This window comes from Vulpes vulpes, chromosome 13 (assembly GCF_048418805.1).
Source record: "Vulpes vulpes isolate BD-2025 chromosome 13, VulVul3, whole genome shotgun sequence".
Taxonomy (NCBI): Eukaryota; Metazoa; Chordata; class Mammalia; order Carnivora; family Canidae; genus Vulpes; species Vulpes vulpes.
In genome coordinates, this window is record NC_132792.1 from 128997716 (window position 1) to 129021508 (window position 23793).

General features: G+C 44.5%; 1 protein-coding gene across 3 annotated transcripts in view; it reads right to left on the reverse strand.

The window, feature by feature from the left end:
* ILDR2 (immunoglobulin like domain containing receptor 2) overlaps window positions 1-23513 on the reverse strand; it is a 61588-nt gene extending 38075 nt beyond the window's left edge. For all 3 annotated transcript variants that reach the window (XM_072732914.1, XM_072732915.1, XM_072732913.1), the window contains exons 1-3: window positions 22833-23513; window positions 7220-7552; window positions 6200-6319 (exon numbers count right to left, since the gene is read on the reverse strand). In XM_072732914.1, the coding sequence (XP_072589015.1) occupies window positions 6200-6319; window positions 7220-7552; window positions 22833-22878 (499 nt within the window). In that variant the 5' untranslated portion in view covers window positions 22879-23513. The remainder of the gene's footprint in view (window positions 1-6199; window positions 6320-7219; window positions 7553-22832) is intronic.
* Window positions 23514-23793: the final 280 nt, after the last annotated feature.

The window sequence follows — 23793 nt, forward strand, 5'->3', positions numbered from 1 at the left end:
TGCTTGAAGGGCCTTCAAAAACAAGCTACCACATGGGACATCAGAAAGAAGGGGTCAGGCCCTCATATTGCGCATGGAAAGAAGTAAGAACAAGGCGAGCTGCTTTTAGATTTTAAAATAATAACTTCTCTGCTTGAGCCTTCCTGAATGTTGAAGTCTTTTTCCTGCCAGCTGGAGCTGTCCAAGGGAACCTTCCTCCTATCCAAACAGTGGCACAGTTCCAGGTTATAAACATCCTGTCCTTGCCACAGATCTTAGACCAACATCTAATCTCAGGGTGGCACATTTCTGGACACTCCCTGCTTCTGTCTGCGGGTATGGCTCTAAGATCCCAAGTGTCTAAATGTTTCTAAGGTACCTGTCACAGTCATCTCAAAGCATTCAAAACACCAAGTGTATTTCCAACTTCTGTATGACTTTACCTCCTGAATCATCAAAAAGAGATAAAGAATGTTCAGCATAGTTTTTATGTTTAATGTTGAATCAGCAGTTGTCCTCCCATTTCTCTGAATCACTTGTCTTCAGATACTTCTGAAACCTCTGAAAGAAACATCCATAGTGATTTATAGATGGTTCAGATGTCTGGGAAAAGGAGGATGGGGTCATGCTCAGTGGGGGAGGTATGCAATATGGGCAAAAACGACTATGCCTTTGAAGTGAGGGCCTAGGTCAATGGTTGTAGGCAGTTTCCCTAAGAAATAAAGTGAAGTACTAAAGCAAATCTGGGACAAGTAAAAATGATTACCCATGACCTCAAGCAGCAACCACAGTTTTTAAAACATGGCTCATGGGCGCCTAGGTGGCTTGGTCAGTTAAGCCTCTGACTCTTGATTTTTAGGCTCAGCTCATTACCTCAGGGTAGTGAGATGGAACCCGGTATATCAGACTCTGTGCTGCAGGAGGAGCCTGCTTAAGATGCTCTCTCTTCTTCTCCCTGTACCTCTCCCTCCCTCTCCCCTGTTCCGGCACTCTAAACAAACAAACAAACAAACATGGTTTATGCAGAGGAACATTCTATAGCTTCTTAATATACACAGGTCATATGGTATCATGGAAAGAGATGAGGCTAGGAATCAAAACATTTGGGTTTGGGACGCCTGGGTGGCTCAGTGGTTGAGTGTTTGCCTATGTCTTTGCCTCTCTCTGTATGTCTCTCATGAATAAATAAATAAAATCTTTAAAAAAAATGGGGTTTGATCATCATCACTATTTTTTAGAGGGATAACTGTCATAAAACCTGAACATTAATTTCTTCATTTGGAAAATGACGAAAATAATGCCTTCTCTCCTACCGTATGCAGTTCTTATAGGAAAAAAAAAATCTGTGAACTTCGAATTATTATCAGTGTACATTAACATTAGTAGCAGACATAATAATGGCATCACTTTGGTGGATATTTATTGCTTTTTTTAAAAATCTCACATCCATTCTTCCTTTGTTTTGTAAGAGTGCCCCAATTTGCTTCACAGAATTGATTCTTCTCCTTATCTTGATGGACTAGCCACCAAGAGCCCTTGGTCTCCCAAGGCTAAGCAGTGGATACCTGTCTAAACTAGGCCAATTGGACTCTCTCTCCTGAGACTGATTCTTGAGTGGGAAAATGCAAAATCAGAAAACAAAACAAAACAAAACCCAGTTGAATTGACTTTTTTCTGGCTATGGAGCTTTAAAGACATTGTCTATTAATTCTTGCTACATAGACCCTAAAGCAACTGTGGCACAGTAAGGACTGTGCTGTATTCATCAAAACACTCTTACTTTTTCATGGGAAAATACAAAATAACAGCAGAAGTGACCCATCTCACTGTCAGACCTGGCCCCTAAAAGTCCCATATGACCTTTCTCCCTTTCTGAGCAGCTGGGAGCAAATGTCTTCAGTACAGCTGAGCCACATAATGGGGAAGGTTAGACCCCTACTCTACCACCTGGAAGGAAGCCTTCTAATCCCCATCTGACTAGGACAAGAGGAAGTAACAGACTTCTGCTATAGTAAGTCACTGAGACTTGGGGGGTGTTTTTACAGAGCTAACAAGTGTTACCCTACCATACTATCCTTTTCAGAGACTGATTTTTCCAGCCTTCCTTTCAATTATGATACCTTTTCAACAAATTATTTTCCTGCTGAAGTTAGCCAGAGTCCACTTTTGTTGCTTTCAACCACAGTCCTTATGGATCCATTACCAGTAATAATTTAAACAGCCAATAAAGTATTATGATCAGATTAAATCATGTTATTTCACTTGAGACTACATATTTATTGTATTGATCCTTTATAAGTCAACAAATACATAGCACTAACATTTAGGAGGCATAAAATATTAATTACAGATTCTGCCCATTTATCATTTAAAAAACATTCACACCAGCCTCTTTACACTAGACACTCTGCTAGGCATTATAGATATAAAGACAAATGAGCATTGGTCCTTTACTCTGGAAAGCACATGGTCCAGTGCTACTGAGAAGCTTGTAATGTTGCAGGAAACATCAAGACGAGTGCATATGCAGTGCCAGTGTTACCAGTCACATGAAGTAAAACTAGAATATAAGACTGATAAGTTCTGTCCTTGGCCCTTTCTACTTTATATAATCTTCCTTGGTGACTCATCTATTCTTCTATGGTTCTATCACTCAGGATTCTCAAATCTATTATATCTAATCCTGTCTTCTCCACTGAGTTCCACACCTACATTTCCAGTTGTCAGCAATACATCCCTACCTGGGTGTCCCACAGGCCTCTCATATTCAACATATCAAGAACCACAGTCATTCTCCTGCCTCTCTAACCTGCTTTCCAGCCTGTATCCTCTCTTAACTGACGGAACAGTTGGCTACCCAGCTAGCTAGAAATCATGGTGTCCTTTTGACTCATCCCACTCTCTCATTTCCTTTTATACATAGTCACCAACATCCATCATTTCCATCTCAGAAATGTTTCTGTGTTGTCACTTCTCAATCCACTGCTCTGGTTCAGAATCTCATACGCTCTCACCCATCCTGCTACAGCAGCCCCATTGCCCATCCCTCTGTTCTAGCATTCCTTTTGCACTGTCTACCCTGCTGCTAATTATTGTTTTGACCCTGAGATCTCACTTCAATTATCTGTTAATATTTCTTTACTGGCTCCCAAAAGTCTTCAGGATAAAGTCCAAACTTCTTAATCTGACATATAAGACACTTCACAATCTTGTTCTCTCAATTTTTCCATCTTCACCTTTGTATGATGGGAAAAATAAATTCTTAACTTTGCCTCTAACTTACCTCTTTAACTTGCTTTTCCTTACTAATTGGTCATCTGAAATTCCAACCAGGTTTTGACTCTCCACTTCGTGATCATCTCCAAGAGGAGCTACTCTCAACTCTTTCCACCACCATCAATAGTTTCCTCTCATTCTTGTAGGATTTTTTCCTTTTAACCCTGACCTCCTGCAAAAGACCACAGTCTATTTCTCTGGCTTCCTTGTGAATGAGACTCACCCTGTACACTCTTGTAACTAACCTATAACCCCTGCTATCCCTGTCATGAGGACGGAAGTCCTGGGAGGTCTTTTTCTCATCTATCAAGGTAGTCACATCTCTCATGTTCATCTACTTTTCAATCCAAAAATTTTTAAATTGAAATGAAGCTCAAAAGTAACCTAAGCCCCCTTTCCTATACATAAATATCTCATTTATTACAACTTCTAAGAAATTTCCAACCCTCCTGGGACAAAAAAAAAAATCACTACTCCTGAGAATGCCTACTCCATCTTTAGATGTTTCCCATTGCTAACAGTTATTTCTTCACACTGAGATGGATTCCTCTACTCCTGGTTCTAGTTCTACCAAGCCACACAGACAGAGTAAGTCCAGTCCCTCTTCTGTACAATTTCAATAGAGATACCTCCCATGCTCGCTTTCTCAAGTCCTCCTTCACTAGATCAAGCCTTTCTAGCTCCTCCAACCATTCCTCATGTAAAATTCAATGACTGAACCAGTGGCTCATGAAGGTTGTAATTAGCAAACTGTGGATGCAGTTATATGGCCCCTGAGGTCTTCATCTTTTTGAGGTTTACCTCAGACATCAGGTTGCTCTCTTGGTCTCATATAAAAGGAACACCTAACTATTAGGCCTGCATGATATAACAACCAAATAATTAGAATTCTTAAAAATGTGACAATATTTTGAAAAATTCTCTAAAGAGTATATAAAGATCAGAATTTTGCACCTGGAAAGTAAATATAGTACATCCTGTGTCCAGGAAATTCTCATAGATTTCAAACTACTTCTCTAAATCAATCTAACACATCTAGTGTTGCCCTGAAAAATTTACACAGCAAATATATCATACTCTGAACATTTCTCATTAATGTGGAACACAGTGGAATGTTGTGTTTCTCCTCCCCAAGAACTCTAGTATGTATCTGTTTTTCTCACAGCTAAGCTTCTTCTACCTGTGATGAACAGTGGATTTGCAGCCTCCCCAGTCCTGCCTTACCATTCTTTTTGGAGTGACACTGATTTCTTCTTTTCATCTTTTCTCCCATCTTTGGTGACCATTTTCATCTGAGCCTTTCTCTCACCCACCTCTCTTTGTCTCAAGGACAGCATCTTCCCCCAAATGACTGTACGTTTTATCCAAGGGAATGCCCTTCCTATACTTCAGGATAACCTCATATGACAAGGCTTTTACTCTATTCATTTCCCCACATTTGTAGAATTGGGAACAAATTATTTAAAGTGGTTTTTACCTGGCCTCCTTTTCCTGCACAGGCAATTACTTCTCTGCAAATGGCTGCACTGGCCAAATAATTGTGTTCACAATTAGCTAATTGCAGGCTCAATGAGCCACTTGTTCCTTCAGACTTGGCCATTACCGTTGTGTGATTGGACAGAAATTTATCTCTTTACTCCCTTCTGATTTACAGAGTCATAGCAGATCCCAAATCTGATTTCCCTGTATTCTTTCACAATGTCAGTATAAGCCTTTTCACTTTTTTACTTCCTTTTCTATGTGTGTCATACTCTTCACATTCTTTTACAAATCACAACAGCCATGCTTTGTATATTAGACCCAAGGAATATGTATTTGAATTAAGTCAACCCTCGAGTAAGGGTTATTATTAATTAAAAGGTTAATTATGAATAAATAATTACCTGAACCATAAAAGTAAGGCAGCAGAACAGTTGCACACAGTCATGATAGAGTAAAACCAAAAATCCTAACTAGCAAATCTACTTCTTCCCTGGGCCCTGAGTTTCCCACAAAGGGTAAAAATTAACCTGCAACCTCATCTGCCTTTAAAAGAAAGCACTATTAAATATTCCTCCAAATTGTTACCACCTGGCTTCTTGGAAACTACAAAAAAGATTATTTCATTTAAAAAATGGCCTCAAGTCTTTACCTCTTCTCCTACAATTAAGGGAGTTTCTTTTCTTAATTTCTGTATATTTTATTCTACCTTTCTTGTACAACCAACATGTATAGAACCTAAAATATATGCTCAATTTTTAGTTTCATATAAGGAGGTCATCTCCCACTGACATTCTTCCAATCCACAAAAGAGGACAGGTATAGCCAAAAATAATGAGTTTTCCTTTATGAAGAAATGAATATTAATAAGGATTAGACACATTTGCTTTGAAAATGACTCAACCACTTTTAGGTTTCAAGGCATTTGCCTTCCAATTAAACACTAGCAGACTCTCCAACAGCTCTTTCCATCAGGTACATTTTCTTGTTAAACTCCCAGTCACCCTTTCCCGTGATTGTCTTAATCGTAGGTAACTGAGTGGAAAAAAATTCCTGATGTCTTGGGAGATCCCCACTCACCAATGAGTTCTTATCTCTCAGCTGTCTCTACTCTGCTTCAAAGGCCTCTGGCATTTTTGTCAACACTTAGCACACAAAAAGATAAGTAGAGCATAAGAGCAGAAAGAAATCAGGCTTAAAGGTATACAAGTGAAAAGGAGGGGGGAAAAAAAACCCTGAGAAGGCATAAGAAACATTCAGGACAATGCCATAAAGGGGGCCACAGCCTCTAAGAAACAGGATACAAGAAATATGGCCACTGCTTGTAAAGAGCATATTCTAATACCAGTTAGTACACAAGAAATAAAGTCCATGTATGTAAGCTGCTGGAACATGCAGGGAGATGTGAGGACAGGGAACAGTGCAAGCAGTCTAAGATACAAATGTGCTGATGGCTCTCACTTACCCAACACCAGCAGTTCCGCCAAGTCCTCATTTTTGCCCTCCAGGTCATCGGGGGTAGTGATAATACAGTAATAGAGTCCGCTGTCTCCCCACATGAGTTTTCCAATTTGAAGATCTGCATCTGTTATCACAAAAAGAAGTGCCCAGTCCTAAAACTGGCCCCTGAAAGGAAAACACTGAAAAATGGAGGGTGAGAGGGGACCCTTCTGGAAGGAATGTCTGCTGTGTTTTACTTCTCCACCTAGATGGTGGTTGACAAGATGTTTGTTTTATTTCAAACAAATACACAAATAAAAACCCAATAGCAAACACCAGCATGCCTAAAGTGAGAGACTTAGGGTGACCCCAGAAACTGGTCTAGTTCCAGTCCAGTTTTAGGAATAGAAGATTGCCTTCAACTAACCAGGTCTGCAGAAGCCCCTGAAAGCCAGATATATTCCAGAATTACTCTGGACTCTTGGAAATGAGCTGGCTTCACAAGCATTCTTCAAAGTTCAAATAATCAAACAAGTCAGGTCAGGCTCTTAGGCCCTTTTCTTGCCCAATGGTTTACGGAACAGAAAAAAGGGTAGAACTGATACAGAACCAGGTGGGGCATCTACCTGGCTCTGTAATATCTATGCCTACATCCCTTCTCCCAGCAGAGAAACTTCTAATGGAAGCCTGCTTTCTGAGTTTGGGAAAGGGCCATAGAGGCTGAGGTCAAGGTGTATTTGAGAACATTCTTTGACTAGAGCCTATTCCAGTTCAGTTCTGATAACAAGCTCCTCAGACTAGAGGTCAGGTTGGAGAAAGACTATTTTCAGAGCTCATCTCTGTGTCTTTCTAGATATTATACCCTCCACCCTTTATTCCCCTCACTGTCTCATTAAGTAATCTGCTAGGCTTCTTGGTGTTTCCATCTCCCATAAAATCAAAATCTTGAGGGGCAGCAAGGCAGAGAGGCTGACATTCCCTTGTGTTTGGGACAGGGGAACTAATCTTCCTTCTATTCCTGGGTTCAAAGCAGAGGCATCATTACCATGCACAATCGTGATCTCTCTGCCCCTGTAGAAATCCCCCAGGGTGACAGTTGAGCCCTGTTTTGAAGCTACCACTCGAACAGTCCTCCTGCTGTCTAAACAATCCAAGTAGGGGTCCCATTCCAGGTTTCTTTTGCTGAGAGGCTGGGCTCGGGGAGAGGCCATGCCCAAGGATTCCCCCATGCGATCTTGGCAGTAAGACTTGAACTTCCACTGCACGACTGCAGGCTGATGGGAGGATGTGGAGAAGTGGCAGCGAAGCACAGTAGGCTGAAAGAGCATGGCCACCTTCTTCTTGTCAGGCACCGTGACTTGAAGGCCATCAGCCATGGCTGCAAAACAGAATGAATATGTCCAAACAGCATCCATATTATGGACCTCACTTCACACCCCACAGTCATGCCTTTCCACCTCACCTCTGTGACCTGTCTCTCCCTGCTTTCTCCATCACCATTAATGGCATCAATATCCATCTGGTTGTGTTGTCCAGAAGCCTGCCCTTGCTCCCAATACTCAAACAGTCACTAAGCCGTATCAACTTGATCTCTCTCTTTCTCTCTTTTTAAAGATTTTATTCATTTGAGAGAGAGAGAAAGAACATGAGCATGAGCTGGGGGAGGAGCAGAGGGAAAGGAAGAGGGAGAAGCAGATTCCCTGCAGAGCAGGGAGCTGGACATGGGGCTTGATCCCAGGACCCTTAGATTACAACCTGAGCTAAAGGCAGATGCTTAACTGACTGAGACACCCAAGTGCCCCTCCACTTGATCTCTAAACATCTTCAGTATTTCTTCCCTCCTCTTTGACCTCACTATCATTGCTTTGGTGGTGCTCTCTTCATTTCTTACTTAGAATTTTACAATAATCTTTTGTCTGGTCTCCCTGCCTGCAGTTGCCCATATGCCATACATTTACTTTGCTATATAATCCAGATGATCTTTCTAAATCTAATTGTCATGGCTCTCCTTCTTTAAACCCTTTCCTCAATCTCTATGGCCCAAAAGTTCCTGAAAAGGCATTGTAGGTGCTCCATCATCTACCCCTTACTTCCTCAACCTCACTTCTGGTGGCATCTCTACTTAAGCACCAACCTCCAAGAATAACCAAACAAGTAACAGTTTTCCCAAGTGGGACATGCTATCTCACACCTCTAGGTCTTTGCACACGATGCTCCTAGCTTCTGTAATGCTTCTTCCTCACTTCTTTCCTTGGGAAACTCTTTCCTGCCTTTCAAGGCCCAGGTTAAACGCTTTCTGTAGGCCTTCTCTGACCCTCAATCCCTTAGTCACTTCCTCCTTTGTGCCATCAGAACCCCAGCATCCTCTTCTAGACATTTCTTATAATTGCTTTGCAAGTATTTATTTTCATGCCTGTATTTATTTTCATGCCTGTCACCCCTAACAGACTTGTCAGGTAAGGAACAGGTCTTATCTTGCTGTCCCAGCTTGTGAAGCCCATAAGTACTCAATAAATATTTGATAAATAAAGACAATGAAGCTGGGAAGTATGACTTCAGGAGGAAGTGACTTCCCTTCCAGCTGATAACCAAGTATAGGGGGCAGAGATGAAGGGGAAATGAAAGCTTTAAGAGAGATGAAGATTTTCAGATCAAAAGCTGTAGACTAAGTTCAAAAGCTTTGAAGGGTAATCAAAAAAAAAGGGAGAAAAAAAAGTGCTAGAGAGTAGATGAGAAGTTTAAGTGGTGAAAAGATCTGACCTGAGACCTGGTGTCCAAGAGGGAAATTTCAGTGAACGGAAGACCAGGGGAGTGTTTGAGAGGCAAATGGTCTCTTAATTCAATAGTGAGATCTAGAAATTCCAAGCAAAGAGAACTTAACTTTCCCAGTTGAAAGAGAGAATCAAGAGTTTTTAACTTGAGCTGATATTAGAAGCAGAAACAGAATGATGATGAGAGGCAGAAAAAAGGAATATGAATAAAAAGATACCATAAAGAGATTTTGAATTAAATCTAGGAGCCTGCCAAGTCAGTGTCAGGTAGCTTGAGACAGAAAGCTCCACCCTAGAATTACAATGGACTCAAGACACACAAGGACTAGTTTCCGTGGGGCACCTTCTGTCCTTCATTCCTGCCAGTGTTCAAAATGACACTCTTATGGTTCAAACACACACTTATTTATGAATGTCTCTTATGGAAGCACCCTTGACAAGGGCAAGATACTACGTTTGTGCTCATGTCTTCTGATTTCCAGACCAGTGTCTCTCTACTATGAAAAACCAGGTTCTAATTCTTCTTGGGAGAAAACAGTTTCTGCATTCTGTGGACTGAGGAAATGAGAGTATTTGAGATTTACCAAATCTTAGTGTTTTGAACCTACCAAATGCCATAGAATAAATGAAGGAAAGCATGCACAAATGAATAATTACTACTATGGGAATCTCCAGCATTTTTAAGAGAAAACCAGTTAAATATGCTATAGATAGCATGGTATAGTAAAATAGCATTGGAATCAAATAGATAATAGGACTTTGAATCCTATCTGGCCATCCACTAGCCATGAAGCCTCTTAAGCAGCCCTCACTTACAAAATGAGCCTCATAATCCTTACTCACAGGGTTATTAACAAACAACTTGTAGGGAGGAGACTCTAGAGCAGAGCATTGTGACCATCCCCAGTACTGGTAGATCTCAAACGCTAATCTTCCTTTCCATTTCCTCCTTTTCATCTACTTCCCATACTGAGGCCCCCTGAATCTCCATGACCATTCACCACCAATAAGTTTGATTACAGCCAGAATTTGTAGATCAGCCTCACCAAGGGGCAAATAATTTCCTTCTGGAAGCTCACTGAAGAACCTCAGTTTTAGGCTCCATTGTTTCCTTCCACCACCCTCAAATATTGATGTGGCTAATTCCACTGCTGTCTAACTCACAGAGCTGGATTAGGAAATTTCTTTAGTTTCTCCTTAAATTCTACTGCATTAATTCTTAACCTTGTAATTCTCCTCCAAATCCTTATTCACACTCCAATTCTCCAGGTAACAAAAATGGGACAGAGATATGAAGGGACTTCAATTAGCAGTAATTGAGGGTGGATTGTTCCCAGTACAACACTTTGTACTTGACCATGTCACCTTTCTTCTCAGCTATCTATTCAGGCTATACCTGGGAAATCATATTTCCTAGCCTTTGTAAGATAAATAAAACAGCAAAGGAGGCAAGGGCTAAATAAAAGTGTTGTAGGGTTTTCTGTTTTGTTTCATCAGGGTTTTTTTTTTTTTTTTTTTGACAGAGAGTTAAGTGTGGGGTTTTGTTCATTAGGTGATTACCAAGAATAACCTCTTTCCAGCTCTGCTGTCTGTTAGATTAGCCACTTGACCAAGCCATTGGACTCCCTTAATTTTTTTTAAAAGAGGGAGGGGGAGGGGCAGCAGGAGAGGAAGAGAGAGAATCTCAAGCAGGCTCCATACCCAGCACAGAACCTGACATGTGGGGTTGGATCTCACAATCCTGAAATCATGACCTGAGCCAAAATCAAGAGTAGGACGCTTAACCCACTGAGCCACCCAGGCGCTCCTGGACTCTCCTAATTAGTAATAGAGTTTAGTTGGTTCTTAGTTTATGCCATGACACACAATATAAATTCAAGCTCCAAAGAATAAGGAATACAGTGTCAGAAGCATCTGCCTTTTTATAACATGAGAGTTAAAGGCATGGATTTTGGAGTTAGTCCTAAATTAGAATCCGAGCTCTACCACTTCATAGCTGCATGGCCTAAGGCAAATTTCTCAACTCACAAATTTCAGTTTCCTCATTGGTAAAACCAGAATAATTGTAACTACCTTATGGAGCTGACTGAGGGTTAAATGAAAATTTAACCTAAGCACTTAGGATAATATGGTATATAGTAAACAATAAATGTAGCTGTTGCTGCTACTGTCAAAAACAGTAAATAGAAGTCTGTTGACTTCTGTGAAGCTATGAACCTAGAACTAGGTGAGCACAGATATCAAGATGGGAGATGCTGAATGTGTATAGTGCAGAATGGGCAAAAACCACACAGGAATGCTAGAATAGGTAATTAGGAGCACAACAGTAACAGTGCCTGGGTGTGCTCATCACTACCCAAGTATGCATCACCTTCTGGAAATCAGAAAATGGAGGGTAACCATGTGTGTACATGTGTGGGGTATGATGGGAATCCTAGGGCTGTAAGCTAAGGATGAATCTGGACAACTGGAGAGGACAGGACTAGACATTTCAAGGAAATGCCAGTTCATTGGATCTTTAAGGACCATAATAGTGAAGAGTTAGAAAGAAAGCTGAAAATGCCAGCCCCTGCTTTAGCTCTGTAAACTGCAAGATGAATGCCACCCAATTCTAGAGTCTGCCCTGGCCATGCCTATTTGGAATCCCATTCCCATTGAAGGATGTGATCTAGAAGTGCTCGTCTGGCCCTAACTAAATCCAAGCCAAGGTGAAGGCTTGGATTCCTTACAGCCACTAAGCAGCATCTCTTTTGCTCAACTTGTGTTTATCCTGGACTGTTTCCTCCTTACTTCCTATCCATTTGCCCCACTGGGACTGAGATCTTACTCTAAGCACCGGCCTGCTTGCCTGGGCCATGACACCAGCCCCTTCTCTAGAGGATTTGGTATTGTTTCCTATATCCCTTACACGTGACTAAACCATATCTGAAATTGATGTGGCTAACCACCCAACTTCAAAAAGTACCTCTCATGGGATCTCCATTCCTACCTCCAGATCAGGCTCCTCAGAGATAGTACCTCCCATTTCCAAGAGATCTACCTTGGAGTGAGGTTAGTGTCCTGAGCTTTGGTCCTCTCTCCTATAGAGTTTTTCCTATTTCAGCACTCGTCAGATGCCAAAACCTAGTACTTCTTATGCTGGAGTTTATAGTGAGAATAATTTTGTATGCCAGGTAGATAAATTAAAAATGTTCAGCCTCTTTGTGGTGTTCATCTGTGCATTTGATCTAAGAAATCTTATTCATTCCCACAGTTCTATCATTATGTCTCAGACCTCAACTCTCAGAAGCCTCATTTGCAGGTTTTAAGAGATATTTCAAATTCAACATGTCTAACCTCATTCATGATCTCTTTTCTCACTTCTTGCTTATAAAGCTGTCCTTCTTCTCTCTCCCCCTCTGGTTCCTTTGCCGTATACCCTCATCCTATCACCTCAGAGAGAAATCATAGCTTTGATGATTTCTTCTCTGTCCCCAAATACATTTGGTTGGTCACTAAATCCAAACATCTCTTAAATTTGGTCCTTCTTTATTTCCACTGCCACTCCCTTAAATTAGGTTTCTATTCCTTCTACTAGGTATTAAATATGAAATGCTTACTAGGTGTCAGAAATGGTGTTAAGCATTATTCATGTAGTATTTTTTTTAAGATTTCATTTATTTATTCATGAGAGACATAGAGAGAGGCAGAGACATAGGCAGAAGAAGAAGCAGGCTCCCTGTGAGGAGCCTGAATGTGGGGCTTGATCGCAGGACTCCAGGATCATGACCTGAGCCAAAGGCAGATGCTCAACACTGAGCCACCCAGGTGCCCCTATTCATGTAGTATCTTAATGAATTCTCTCAAAAAAATTCTATAAAGTAGGAATTATTATCATACTCATTTTATAGGTGAAGAATCTGAATCTCAGAAGTTGTATGTATCTTCCCTATCATCTCAGGGCTAGCAAGTGACAGTCAGGTATGAGCCCAGGCTGACTGGCTCCAAAGCTCTTAACCATCACTTTACATAGGCCTTCGTCACCTCCTCAGTTTTATAATAGCTTCCTACGTGGCCTCCATACTTCCAGCCCAGTATACTTTCCACATTTTTTATCTAGAGTTGAGAATATATAGATATAGTATTTATACATATAGAATAGATACATTTAGAATTTTAGAATATATTATATATACTATATATGTTATATTATATATACAATATATATACTATATATATTTTTTTTTTTCTGTGCTTTAAGGCCTCCATTGATTCCCCATTCCATCCAGGATGAGACCTGAATGCCTATAAGGTCTTCCCTGTGATTTGGTCCCAAGCAACTCCAGACATATGAAAACAGTTTTCATTCTTTAACTATAAATGTATTATCCCTTTCATCTGGGGAAACACAAGAACATGTAACTGAAGGAGGCTCCGGCAGCCAGAGTGTGGGTCATGCAAAGGCTGGGACTTTGAGTCCAGGCACCAGTGACACCGTAAGGGACTTCTGTGTCAGTGTTCCCATAAAGAGATTCACAGAGGTGAGGAAAGAATCTGAGTCTCATCCTCCAAAGAAAGCCAAGTATTCCAGGGCACTGGAGACAAATAGGGAAGAGAGCAAAAGACAGAAAAAGAAGTAAAGCAAGGGAAGGGATCATCCTGTATAGAAGGTGCCTATAAAAATTAGGATTCCTGAATGAGAGCAGCACTAAACTGCATACAAAAGATCATAAGTGAAGACTGCAGATTGTGTGCTCTTCTACATCTGCAAAGGAGGGAATCCTCAGTCTTAGACCACCAGACCATTCCTGTAACTTCTATTGTGCTCTTGATGCACAGAGAAGCTGCCCTTGACTATCTAATTCAAATTCAATCAAAAACATATTTTAAAACATTATGTTAAGTTCTGGGAAAATCAATTTGAAAGACCAGTCCCAGATCTTGAGAAATCCAATGTAAACTTAATTTCTAACTCTAAGGTCCCTGAGGGCAGGGACCAGGATTTGGTTGACTGTGTATCCCTGGTATATAACAAAGTCATAGAATATGGCTGAAGGTCATACAATGTGGAATGAATCAAAGAATGAAAGAATAAATGAAGGAGTGAGTCAGAAGGACCTTTCTTAGCAGATTACCCCTAGTGCAGAGGATGGATTCCAGCAAATAACTAGAAAAGCTGCCTAGAAGTAGAGTGATGAGTGACAGCTCAGAGAGCAGCCCCCAACTCAGCCAGCCACTAGGCCAGGGAAGATCAGCTCCAAGTGCAGACAATGCCTCCCTTCATGTGGCAAAATAAGGTCCTGCCCCAATTCTCATGTAAAGAAAAGGATTCTATACACAACGAACCCGTGTTCTTGCAAGAATAACAAAAGCAGTATCTAAAGCAAAGCTGTTCTTATTTTAGCAATTTCATTTTTTCCCAAAGCCAGTTCCTTTTCCCCACTAGTTACTTGGTAAGCAATTCCTGCCTGCTACATCTTTGAGAGGCAGATCTTAAGCACAGCCCCATTTTACAGAAGCAAAGATTGCTGCTGAAGGTTATGGAAAATCATCATTGTAAAAATAGGTATCTTTAGAATAAAGAGCTCATCCATCTTTAAGTCTTGAAGTCCCAGAAGTGGGATTTTGACCTCAGACTCACATGTTCCCCAGCATATCCTGGCCTTCAGACTCCTAAGGTTTCTCTTCATTCAGTGTGACAATACAACTCTTCCTTTTCCTGCCTTCAAGTTGATCTTCTTTAAGAAATTTATCTCTTGCCTTCACGCTTTTAACATGTTGTCCCAATTTCTTAAGACACTGCTTAGAGACAACTGATGGACATATTTTCTAAGGGTAAGAGATGAATATGAAGTATCTACCCAGGTCCTTTAGGTTTAGTTCACAATCCAGATGAGAAAATAAAGCCTGTCCACCCCTCAGTAGCATTGTCAGGCTAGGAGAAAAGTATTTGGAGAAATGTTGCCCTGTAGGCTCAAGGTTTAAAGGTAAAGAGAATGCAGCTTGGGTCTTTTTTTTTCCTCCCTAAAGAAATAGGAACGATTCATCTTCCTGATATACCTGGATTAAAAAATAAAAAGATTTTACAAAGAATAGTAGACATTCCCTTGGTATTTGCCTAATATCTAAGCCTAATTATCCAGCTTTCCTGTTGGTTCTGTAAGTTAATCAACTGCTTTCCAGCAAATTCCTTTCCTGCCCAAATTGGCCAGGATCAGCTTCTCTTGTTTGCTATCACGACACCTGATTGCTCAATCCATGTTAGGGTTAGGGTGACCAGATGTACCATTTGGAGATTTAAAACAAAAACAAATACAAAAACGAAAACATGACAGCATCCTGTGTGCTTTCTCCCTGACAGTCCCCAAAGGCAGCAATAGTTCCCCCACTTCCATGGGACTATGGAAAATGTCAGTGCTGCCCTTGCCCAAGGAGGCTTTGCTTATGGCCTAGTTATTATCTGCTACCCATAGCTCTGGTACTTGTGCACACAGAGCTTGCCATTCATTAAGCATAAGTCCTGTGTGTCCAACTGAGCCATGCTTTCCCATTCTCGGCCACCATTGAGCAGATAAAAGCCAAAAGCATATTCTTTTCTGTCTGATTTGCCTTGTCTCCCAGAGACCTGGAATGAGCTTGTGACTAATGCCTCACTGGCCCCCCTGCTGCTCCAATGGGACCAAAGCTGTACTAAAAGGGGTTAGTCCCTACCCTGCAGGGCAGAGGTGCTGTGGAAGCTGTCCTGGTTAACTGGGTGGGTCAGCTTTCTGGGATGGACGGGTTCTTTGGACAGAGAAAACTCCTGATCAACCTTTACCAAGCTGTTGCCTGTTTCCAGTTTAGATCTTTCCCCTGAGCTCCAGACCCACATACGAACTTCCTTCTCCACATGGATGTTACACAAGCACCTCTGACATGTCACTCTATAGAGGGAGACACCTACTATCCTCTTCCATTAGTAAAGGAACTGCTTGGGTCTTAATCTAGCCCCCCAAACCAACCACATACAACATTTCCTAACTTCTTTGTAGCTAATTGTGACCATATGCTCAGGATGAAAGTATGTGATAAGTGATATGTGCAACTTCTAGGTCCCCTTTCTAAAGCTGCAGCACAAGCTGCATGCCCTGGCCCTCTGCCTTCCTTGGTCCAACTGCTGAGAATGTTTGTCACTGGAGCGGTCTTGGCAGCCACACGCTGGGAATGGGAGACTCACCCCCCACTAGGTCCAGATTGTTATAGGAGAGAGAAAATTATTTTCTGTGCATTACTGCATTTTAGTCTGTTATAGCAACTTATATAGTTCATACTCACAAATGGTATCCCCAGCAATCCCAAGCCACAAAACTGAAAGTATCTTTGACATACCCACTCCTTCAACCTGCACATCCAACCATGCCACTCCTCCACCTCCAGTCACTCTGTCCACCTCTCCCATCCCCACTGCACCCTGTGACTTCAGGCTCTCAGCATGCTTTGTCTCTCTTTCCACAAGGGTCTCCTGGGTGGTTTCTGCTGCAAGTTTGCCCACATCTAACCTATTCTCCACATTGTGGTCCCAATGACATTTCTAAAATGCACATCTGCTCGGGGCATTCCTTTGTTCTGACCCTTTTAAAGACTCCTCGCCACTTTGGGAGCACAACTGGCCCCTTTCAGAGAGGGCCACTCTCTTTCATTACTCCTGCCGCAGTAAATTCCCCAATCATACTAAAACATTTGTAATTTTCACAAATCACATCCTCCCTGATTCTTGGCTTTTGCACATGCTATTCCCTCTATAAATTCTCCTTCTCCCATCCCACTTTTCTCCTAGTAATTCCTACTTATCTCTCCAAACTTGCTCAGCTGTCACTTCCTCTAGAAGTTTCTTTTTGCTCTTACTGTAGTTCCAGCACCCCAGAGGATGACATTGCATTGCCTGAGAACTTCCTACCTAGCTATCTGTCTCTGCCATTAACAACAAACTCCCCTGTAGCCTTTTAAAGACTCTGCTACATAGTAGGTACTCAACATATTTGTTGAATGATTTAACCCAGTTAATAGAGCTTATTATTTGTTCCCAATTAGTTTTCCCTCTGGACTCTTGCATTGTTCCCTGTAGACAGAGGACACTCACCACTCCAAAAACCCTGGGCTTTTCTGCACGACATGCATGCCATAAGACACGTCCAAGCAAAAGTTTAAAAGGTGTGTACATGCTTTGGCTCTGGCACTCTAAGCGCTCTCCCTACCTTCTTGAGCCCTCTGCCATAACAAAAGTATGCCCAAACAGTGACTGATCCCTCATCCTGGGTCTCAGAATAAGAAAACATTTGGAACTGAGCCAAGTATACCAATTCTAGCCAAGTCACAGCTAACTCGCAGCTGACTTTGGCTCCCATGTAATATGAGCAAGAACTAAATGTTTGCTCAAGTGAGCTATTGAGATTTGGAGGTTGCTCATTGCGGCATCAAAATGCTGGCTAACATACCTATTTGGGGTTCATAATTAGTATTGAGGGCCTACTGTGTACCAAATATTGTGCTACGAGTTTTATATAATTCCATTTTAATTATCACAACAACCTATAAGGTAAATTCATTTCCCACTTTAAAACCAAAGAAGATACAGTAAAATATTAAGCTAGTTTTCAAATCCAGGTCAGTTTGAATCTAATCCCTCTTCCTGCACTGCCTCTGAGTCTGCCTCCTGATGAGCAGAGGGCACAGGAGGAGTGATGATGCAGGATCCGGGACCAAATGCAAGGGTTCTACTCCTAATGCAGGACCGCAGGTGCTGCAGGGAAACAGGGGAAGCAGCATGCTCTTCGGAGTTCTTATTTGTTCTTGGCCCGTAAAGAACACTAGTCATCCAAGATGCCTTCTTTCTTTTTCAGAGAGCCAAAGACTATCTTGAAAACCAAAATTTTAAGCATACATATGCCACAGCTACATCCTGTGTGGCTCCTGAGTGCATAGCGCCAACCCCTAGTCCCAAATGGGCTCTGATACCCTCTCCTGTGCTCACTGGAGCACTTCTCATTTACTCCTTCCCATTAGATCTTAGAGGTATTGGAAAAACAAAATGTTATTCTTTCTCACTTTTCCCTGCAATATTTCCCTGAGCTTTATGACTTCTGAGCCTCACTACCCAGTGTCCCATAAAAGACACTATGTATGTTCACTTAAATCGAGAGTTCTACTTTGACCCTTGGATTCAGGCAGAAAAGAAGTTTCCCTTGGACTCAGGCACTTGACCCAACCAAGTCATATTAAGTCAGTGACACTATTTCTTATTCTTTTAAACAATAAGATACCATGGACGTGGACAAGTTATTTATTCTCTCTAAGCTTTTGTCTTCTTATACAAGGGTAGGTAATATCAACCATTCTTGCTTTAAATGATCAAAAGGCGTAATGTATAGGAAAGCCCTTTAACACAAAGAAAAGCATCATAGCATGTAAATAAGCAAGAACAACCACATCACACCTTTCTTTATATTCTTGATGGCAGAAAAGGAGACATAAGTGCTAAAATGTCAGAAAGAGTGAAGAGGTAAGTAGGTCCTGGAACAAAAAGTTCACACCAGAAGGGACTGTGTTGGCTAGAGTAGGATTCATCCCACCTAGTCCAAAGTGCTTGCCTTGCTTTACCAGTCCCCAATATGAGAGGACCCTCTCCTATCTACCAAGCACCAAGTGCCATTCCATCTATCCCTCTGACAATCCTAACAAGAGCTTTCCCTCCCCAGCTAGTGTTTTTCATTCCAATCATTATTGATCAGGGAAAGGCTGAAGAAACTGGGGCTTTTCACTAGGTGAATTATAAAAGGAAGACTGGACCTGTCATGCTTTAGTTGTGACTTCTAACTCATTAAAATTAAATGGAAAAAAGATTTAAACCATAGAATCTTTGAGCTGAAAGTGACCTTAGAAGTCATCTCATTGATGACTATGAGACCCAGATCATGAGATTTGGGTCTCAGCAGATTATGAGACCCAGATCTCATGGTTACATAGTCAATCTATGGAGCAGGTAGGACTAGAACCCAATCCTTAACTCCCAGGTCAGGATTCCTTCCACCAACCAAGTCCTGGCACTGAAACTGCAAACACTGTACTGAGTACTAACTACTTGCACTAACATTGCTGCTACTACTAATTCCAAGTCTGTAGAAACTAGCCAACCAGCAGAATCATGTGAGCCTCTGACACAAGTCCCCTCTTCTAGTCCAGAAAAAAGCACCTGGCTGGGGGCCGGAGGGGAGTTGGGAGAGCTGTGACAAAGTGTTGAAAGAAGATGCTCTGGTAAGGGCAAGGTCTCTTCTGCAGGGGAAAGAAGAACAGTAGAGGGAGAGAAATTGAAAGGTAAGCAGGACAGAGAAGGAGACAGTGGAAGGTGAGGTGTCAGCAACCTCTGAAAGCCACTCTTCCTTCTCCAGGGCTAACAGTGCTTTAACTCTCCACACACAGTCACCAGGCATCTACCAGAATGCAAGCCAGCCCAGGCAACAACCTCCCCTAGATACCAACTTCTCCCTACAGGCTGGGCTGGGACCCAGCCCCCATGGAGCACCCCAAAGCACTCGGTGCAGATCTCTGCTACTGCCTGGGGATAGGCTACTCCATAATGGTGTCCTGCCACCAGACTGCGAGTGCTGGAAGGCAGGGCTGTGTCTCATTCATCTCCATAACCCCAGTACCACGCTGGATGTGGTTAGTAACTCAGCAGCTGAAGAGGCATGAACACATGTCTCCTAGGAGCTCCTTTAAGACTGCTCCGCCTCCACCTCAGGGTGCTTGGGTGCTCTCCTAGCCTCTGTGTGGTTCTCACAGCTCTCATCAGAGGACCTTCTGCTTCCAAACCACAATCACCAGAAAAGTCACGACTAAACTGACAACTCTGAGGGGAACGGCTGTGTCTTTCTCTCTCTTTATCCTCAGCACCCATCACAATACTTAGAAAGCAGAGGGATTTAGTGTGTGCCTGTAGAATGGATGGGTAAGTGAGTGAATACAACCAAAAGGCGACCAAAAGAAATGCTAACAGAGCATAGCAATCTTCACCACAGAGACCCAAAAGTCTCAGGGAAAGCACGTCGCCAGCTCCCTCCCTGGGAGAGAGCCTCTGGCAGCCTCTGCTGCCAGGAACAGAGGGAATGCCATCCGCCTTCAGGAACAAAGACCTGGTGAAGCCTCCTTCAGGTCCTACTGCTGGATGGCACCTGTTGCTAAAATAGCAGCTGAGAAACACTATGTTTGTTCAAAACAACAACAGCAACAATTTATTACAGGAAGCAGCATCACAGTGACAATGAGAAATCATGAGACTAAATATACAGCAGAATTTTAGCGATGAAAGACAAGGAAGGAGCTGCCTGAGACTGAGGAAAAAACCTAAAGTGTTGATTAGAAATTGCTCAGCCGACATTAGAAGAGAGAAACAGGGGAGGGGAGGAGGGAGGGGAGAGAGTGGGGGAGGACAAAGGGAGGGAGAAGGAGAATGAATGTGTTTTTCCCCTGGCTCTCTGACTCATTTTTGATCTGTCCTTCCCTCTCTCCTTCTCTTTGTACCACCCCCTCAGGAGAGAATTCATTGATCGGGCTGGACTGAAATTTCTTACCTTTCCTCTCAGGGTTTTTCTGGGAGCCATGAGTCTGAATCCATCTCCTCCTTGACTGCTCCTCCCCCCCCACACACACCCCTCAGCCGCCATTGTCAGCTCCTCTACTTTGCTGAGGCTGAGGCAGCGTGTCCAGCAGCCTGCCGGGATGGGGGGGGGGGGGGGGAAGCAGAGGATGGGATCAGGGGATGCCTGCAGTGCTCAGTGGGATCTCAGAGAGCCAACCTCCTGTGCAGAGCATAGAAGCTCAGCCTCTGACATCTGAGGAGGCCCTAATAACTAACCTGTTGCCTGCCACTAGGCAGGGGGGTGGCCTCTCCAGGTACAGAGCAAAGGAGGCATGGACAAAGCAGCAACTCCCCTCAAAATACACACAGAACAGAACTCCCTACAACAAAAAAAAGCCCTTTGAGGTAGCTCAGGAGAACGCAAATGGGATTGGCCTGGGGTTTGGAGAACTAGGTTCTAGTCCCGGCTCCATCACACATTTGCTGGGTGCCAATCACCTCTTTGGGCCTCTATTTTTATCAACGAAGGGACTGGACTAGATGGCCTGTGGCCCCTTCAAATGATATGATTCCATTTCATAAAAAGCTGCTAGCCACAAGGGCTCTATGTTCCCCTTCTGCCCCCACTCCCTGTGCTTTTCTTGGGCATACCTTGGGGTATCTAGAAGAGCATCTCTGACTTATTATTCTTGCCCCAGGATGCCTCATTGGCCTCAGGGAGGGGTGATTCGGGCTTCAGGCCTAGTTGCCTTCTAGTGTGATAGCGCAGAAGTAGAGGCAAATTAAGGACATTCAGAATCAGTGAGGGTGGAAGTAGAAGGCACTAGGAGGCCAGGGGAGTGGGGAGACATGGATCAGCCAAACCCTGAAATTAGAGATGATTCATATTTGAATAATGTGGGAGGGATGAACTCAGAGCAGCCAAGAGAAGAGGCTAACTCTGCTGACATGCCCTGTCCACCCCCATCCCCTATACCTAAAGCCAGCATGGGGCAGACTGAGTGTTGAGGGCCCTCATTTGGAATAAGAGGGGGAAAAAAAATGTGAGGCAATCAATAATCTTCTTTGAAGCTATGGGAAATGGAGTTTTTGCTTTTCTTCTTAAATACATTTTATCTGCTTTCAATGACTGCCTTAGAGATTTTAAACTTGTTCCCCTTTTCCTACTGACTGGATTTTTCCAAATTTTCTGATTGGTGCCCCCAGAGGGAACAGAACTTTTTTTTTTTTTTTTTTTTTTGGTGCTATTTTCTGATTTCTCTCCTGCCCTGCACTGCCCTCATCCTATCCTCGCAACCTTTCTGACCCCTTGTTCCTTTCTTAACCATTCCACCTTGCCTGGAATCTTTGTCTCAGCCCCTTCCCAAACTACCCGAACCTTCCTCACCCATGCACACCCCCACCCAAGCTGGGTTACTTTGTGAATCTCTCAGGACTGGCCACGGGTCCCTCAGCCTCCCAGGACCCTCGTGTGAGACAACGTGCCAGGAGCAAGAGCCTTTCCAGACCTCAGGCTGGCGGGTGGGGAGAAAGTTCACCAAAGGGGAGGAGAAAGCACACTAAGGACCCAGCTAGCGGAGGGGACTTGAATGCTGGGGAGAAGCTCTACCTTCTGGATATCTCTGCAATTTATCCTCACTGGGGGAGGGGAGACTGTTTATCTGGGGAGGAAGGTTCTTCTCGGCTGTGGGACCACTCCCCCAAATGGCAGCACGCGCGAGCGAGCCAGGCCCTCAACTCCACAGCCAATCAAGCCTGCATCCCCATCTCCTTCCTCATCCCGCCCTACCGCACCGCGAGGCACAGGGCGGACGCCGCGGGGCCTCCCGGCTTCTCCAGCGAAGGGATCAGGGAGACACTCCTCCATCCCTCACCTCCAGAAAAGCAGTTCTCCCGATTAATGTCTCCTCCGAGCTTTCTTTTCCTTTCTTTCTTTCTTTTTTTTTTTTTTTTTTTTTTTCCCCCCCTAACCGGGCTCTTCCCAGGAACCACACAGCATTACCAACTCAGGGTAATATCGACGAGAACCGTTGTGTGGAAGAGGAAATGCACCAGCGCAGGAACAATCCCCCAAGGAGTCAGGCACCTGCACGTCGGCCCGTCTCACTTGCAGCCGAGCTTCTCCCCCGCCTCCTCCATCCTCCTAGCGCGCCCGGCCCCTGCCCCCACCTGCCGCCGAGCCGCGGAGCAGCTCCGAGCCCAGCCGCGGGGGACGCGGCTCGGGCAGGGCGGGCACAGCCCCCACCAAGGGGATATGCAGAAAGTTCTTGGCGCTGGTAGAGAAGGACTCCTACCTGTTAGCCAGAAGAGCGCGGTCCACGCCAGCACGACCCCGTCCATGTTCCCCAACTTCCCATTCAGAGGAAGGAGTGAGCCGAGTGGGGAAGGGCGGCGGCGCCAGGCTCGGGGTGGCCAGGCGGCGGCGGCGGCGGCGGCGGCGGCCGCGGGGTGCGGGGTGCGGGGTGCGGGGTGCGGGGCTGCGGCCGCGCGCGCGGGCGGGCCCCCGGCGTCCCTGGGCGCCGCCGCCCGCCGGGCCCGCCGCGCCGCCTGCCGAGCGCGCGCTGCCGCGGCCTCCGGGGCTGGCTCGGCGCGGCTCCCGGCCGCTCCCGCACGGCGCTCCGCACGCCCAGGCAGCGAGCGAGCGAGCGCGGCGCGGGGCGAGCGCCTCCCGGCCGCAGAGCCCGCCGCGCGGGGGAGCTCGGCCGCCTCCGCCTCCGCCTCCGCCGCCCGCCGCCCGCCGCCGCCGCCGCGGGGCTTCCCAAGTTTCTGGGTCACGTGCCGGCCCCGAGGTCGCGCCGAGTAGCAAAGTACACGCGGGGCAGAGGGTGCGGGGGAGGCGGGCTGCGGGAGCGGGGCGGTCGGCGCTGCGTCTCCCAGGGAACCCGAGACCCGACGGAGCGGAGGCTCCGGGAGGGGGAGTCCGCGGACGCAGGTGGCTCTGGCCAACCTGAGCCGGGAGAGGGACGGAGGCAGGAGGGGCGACGCGCGGGGACTGGGCCTGAGCTGTCACGGGGCTTCGCCCAGCAAGTCCTCTTGGGCGAAGGGGCTCCGCTTCTGCGGCCCCCCGTCCCTCGGTGGGCTTCCCTTCTTGGCAATGCAAGGGACCCCAGAGGCTCTGCAAAATCGGGAAAGGTAGGGGTGGGAGAGAGACCCGCGCTGCAGCCTTCTCCTGTGAAAACACCCCGAAGCATAAGAAGGGCACCTAGCTCCTCTTTTTTTTTTTTTTTAAAGATTTTATTTATTTATTCATGAGAG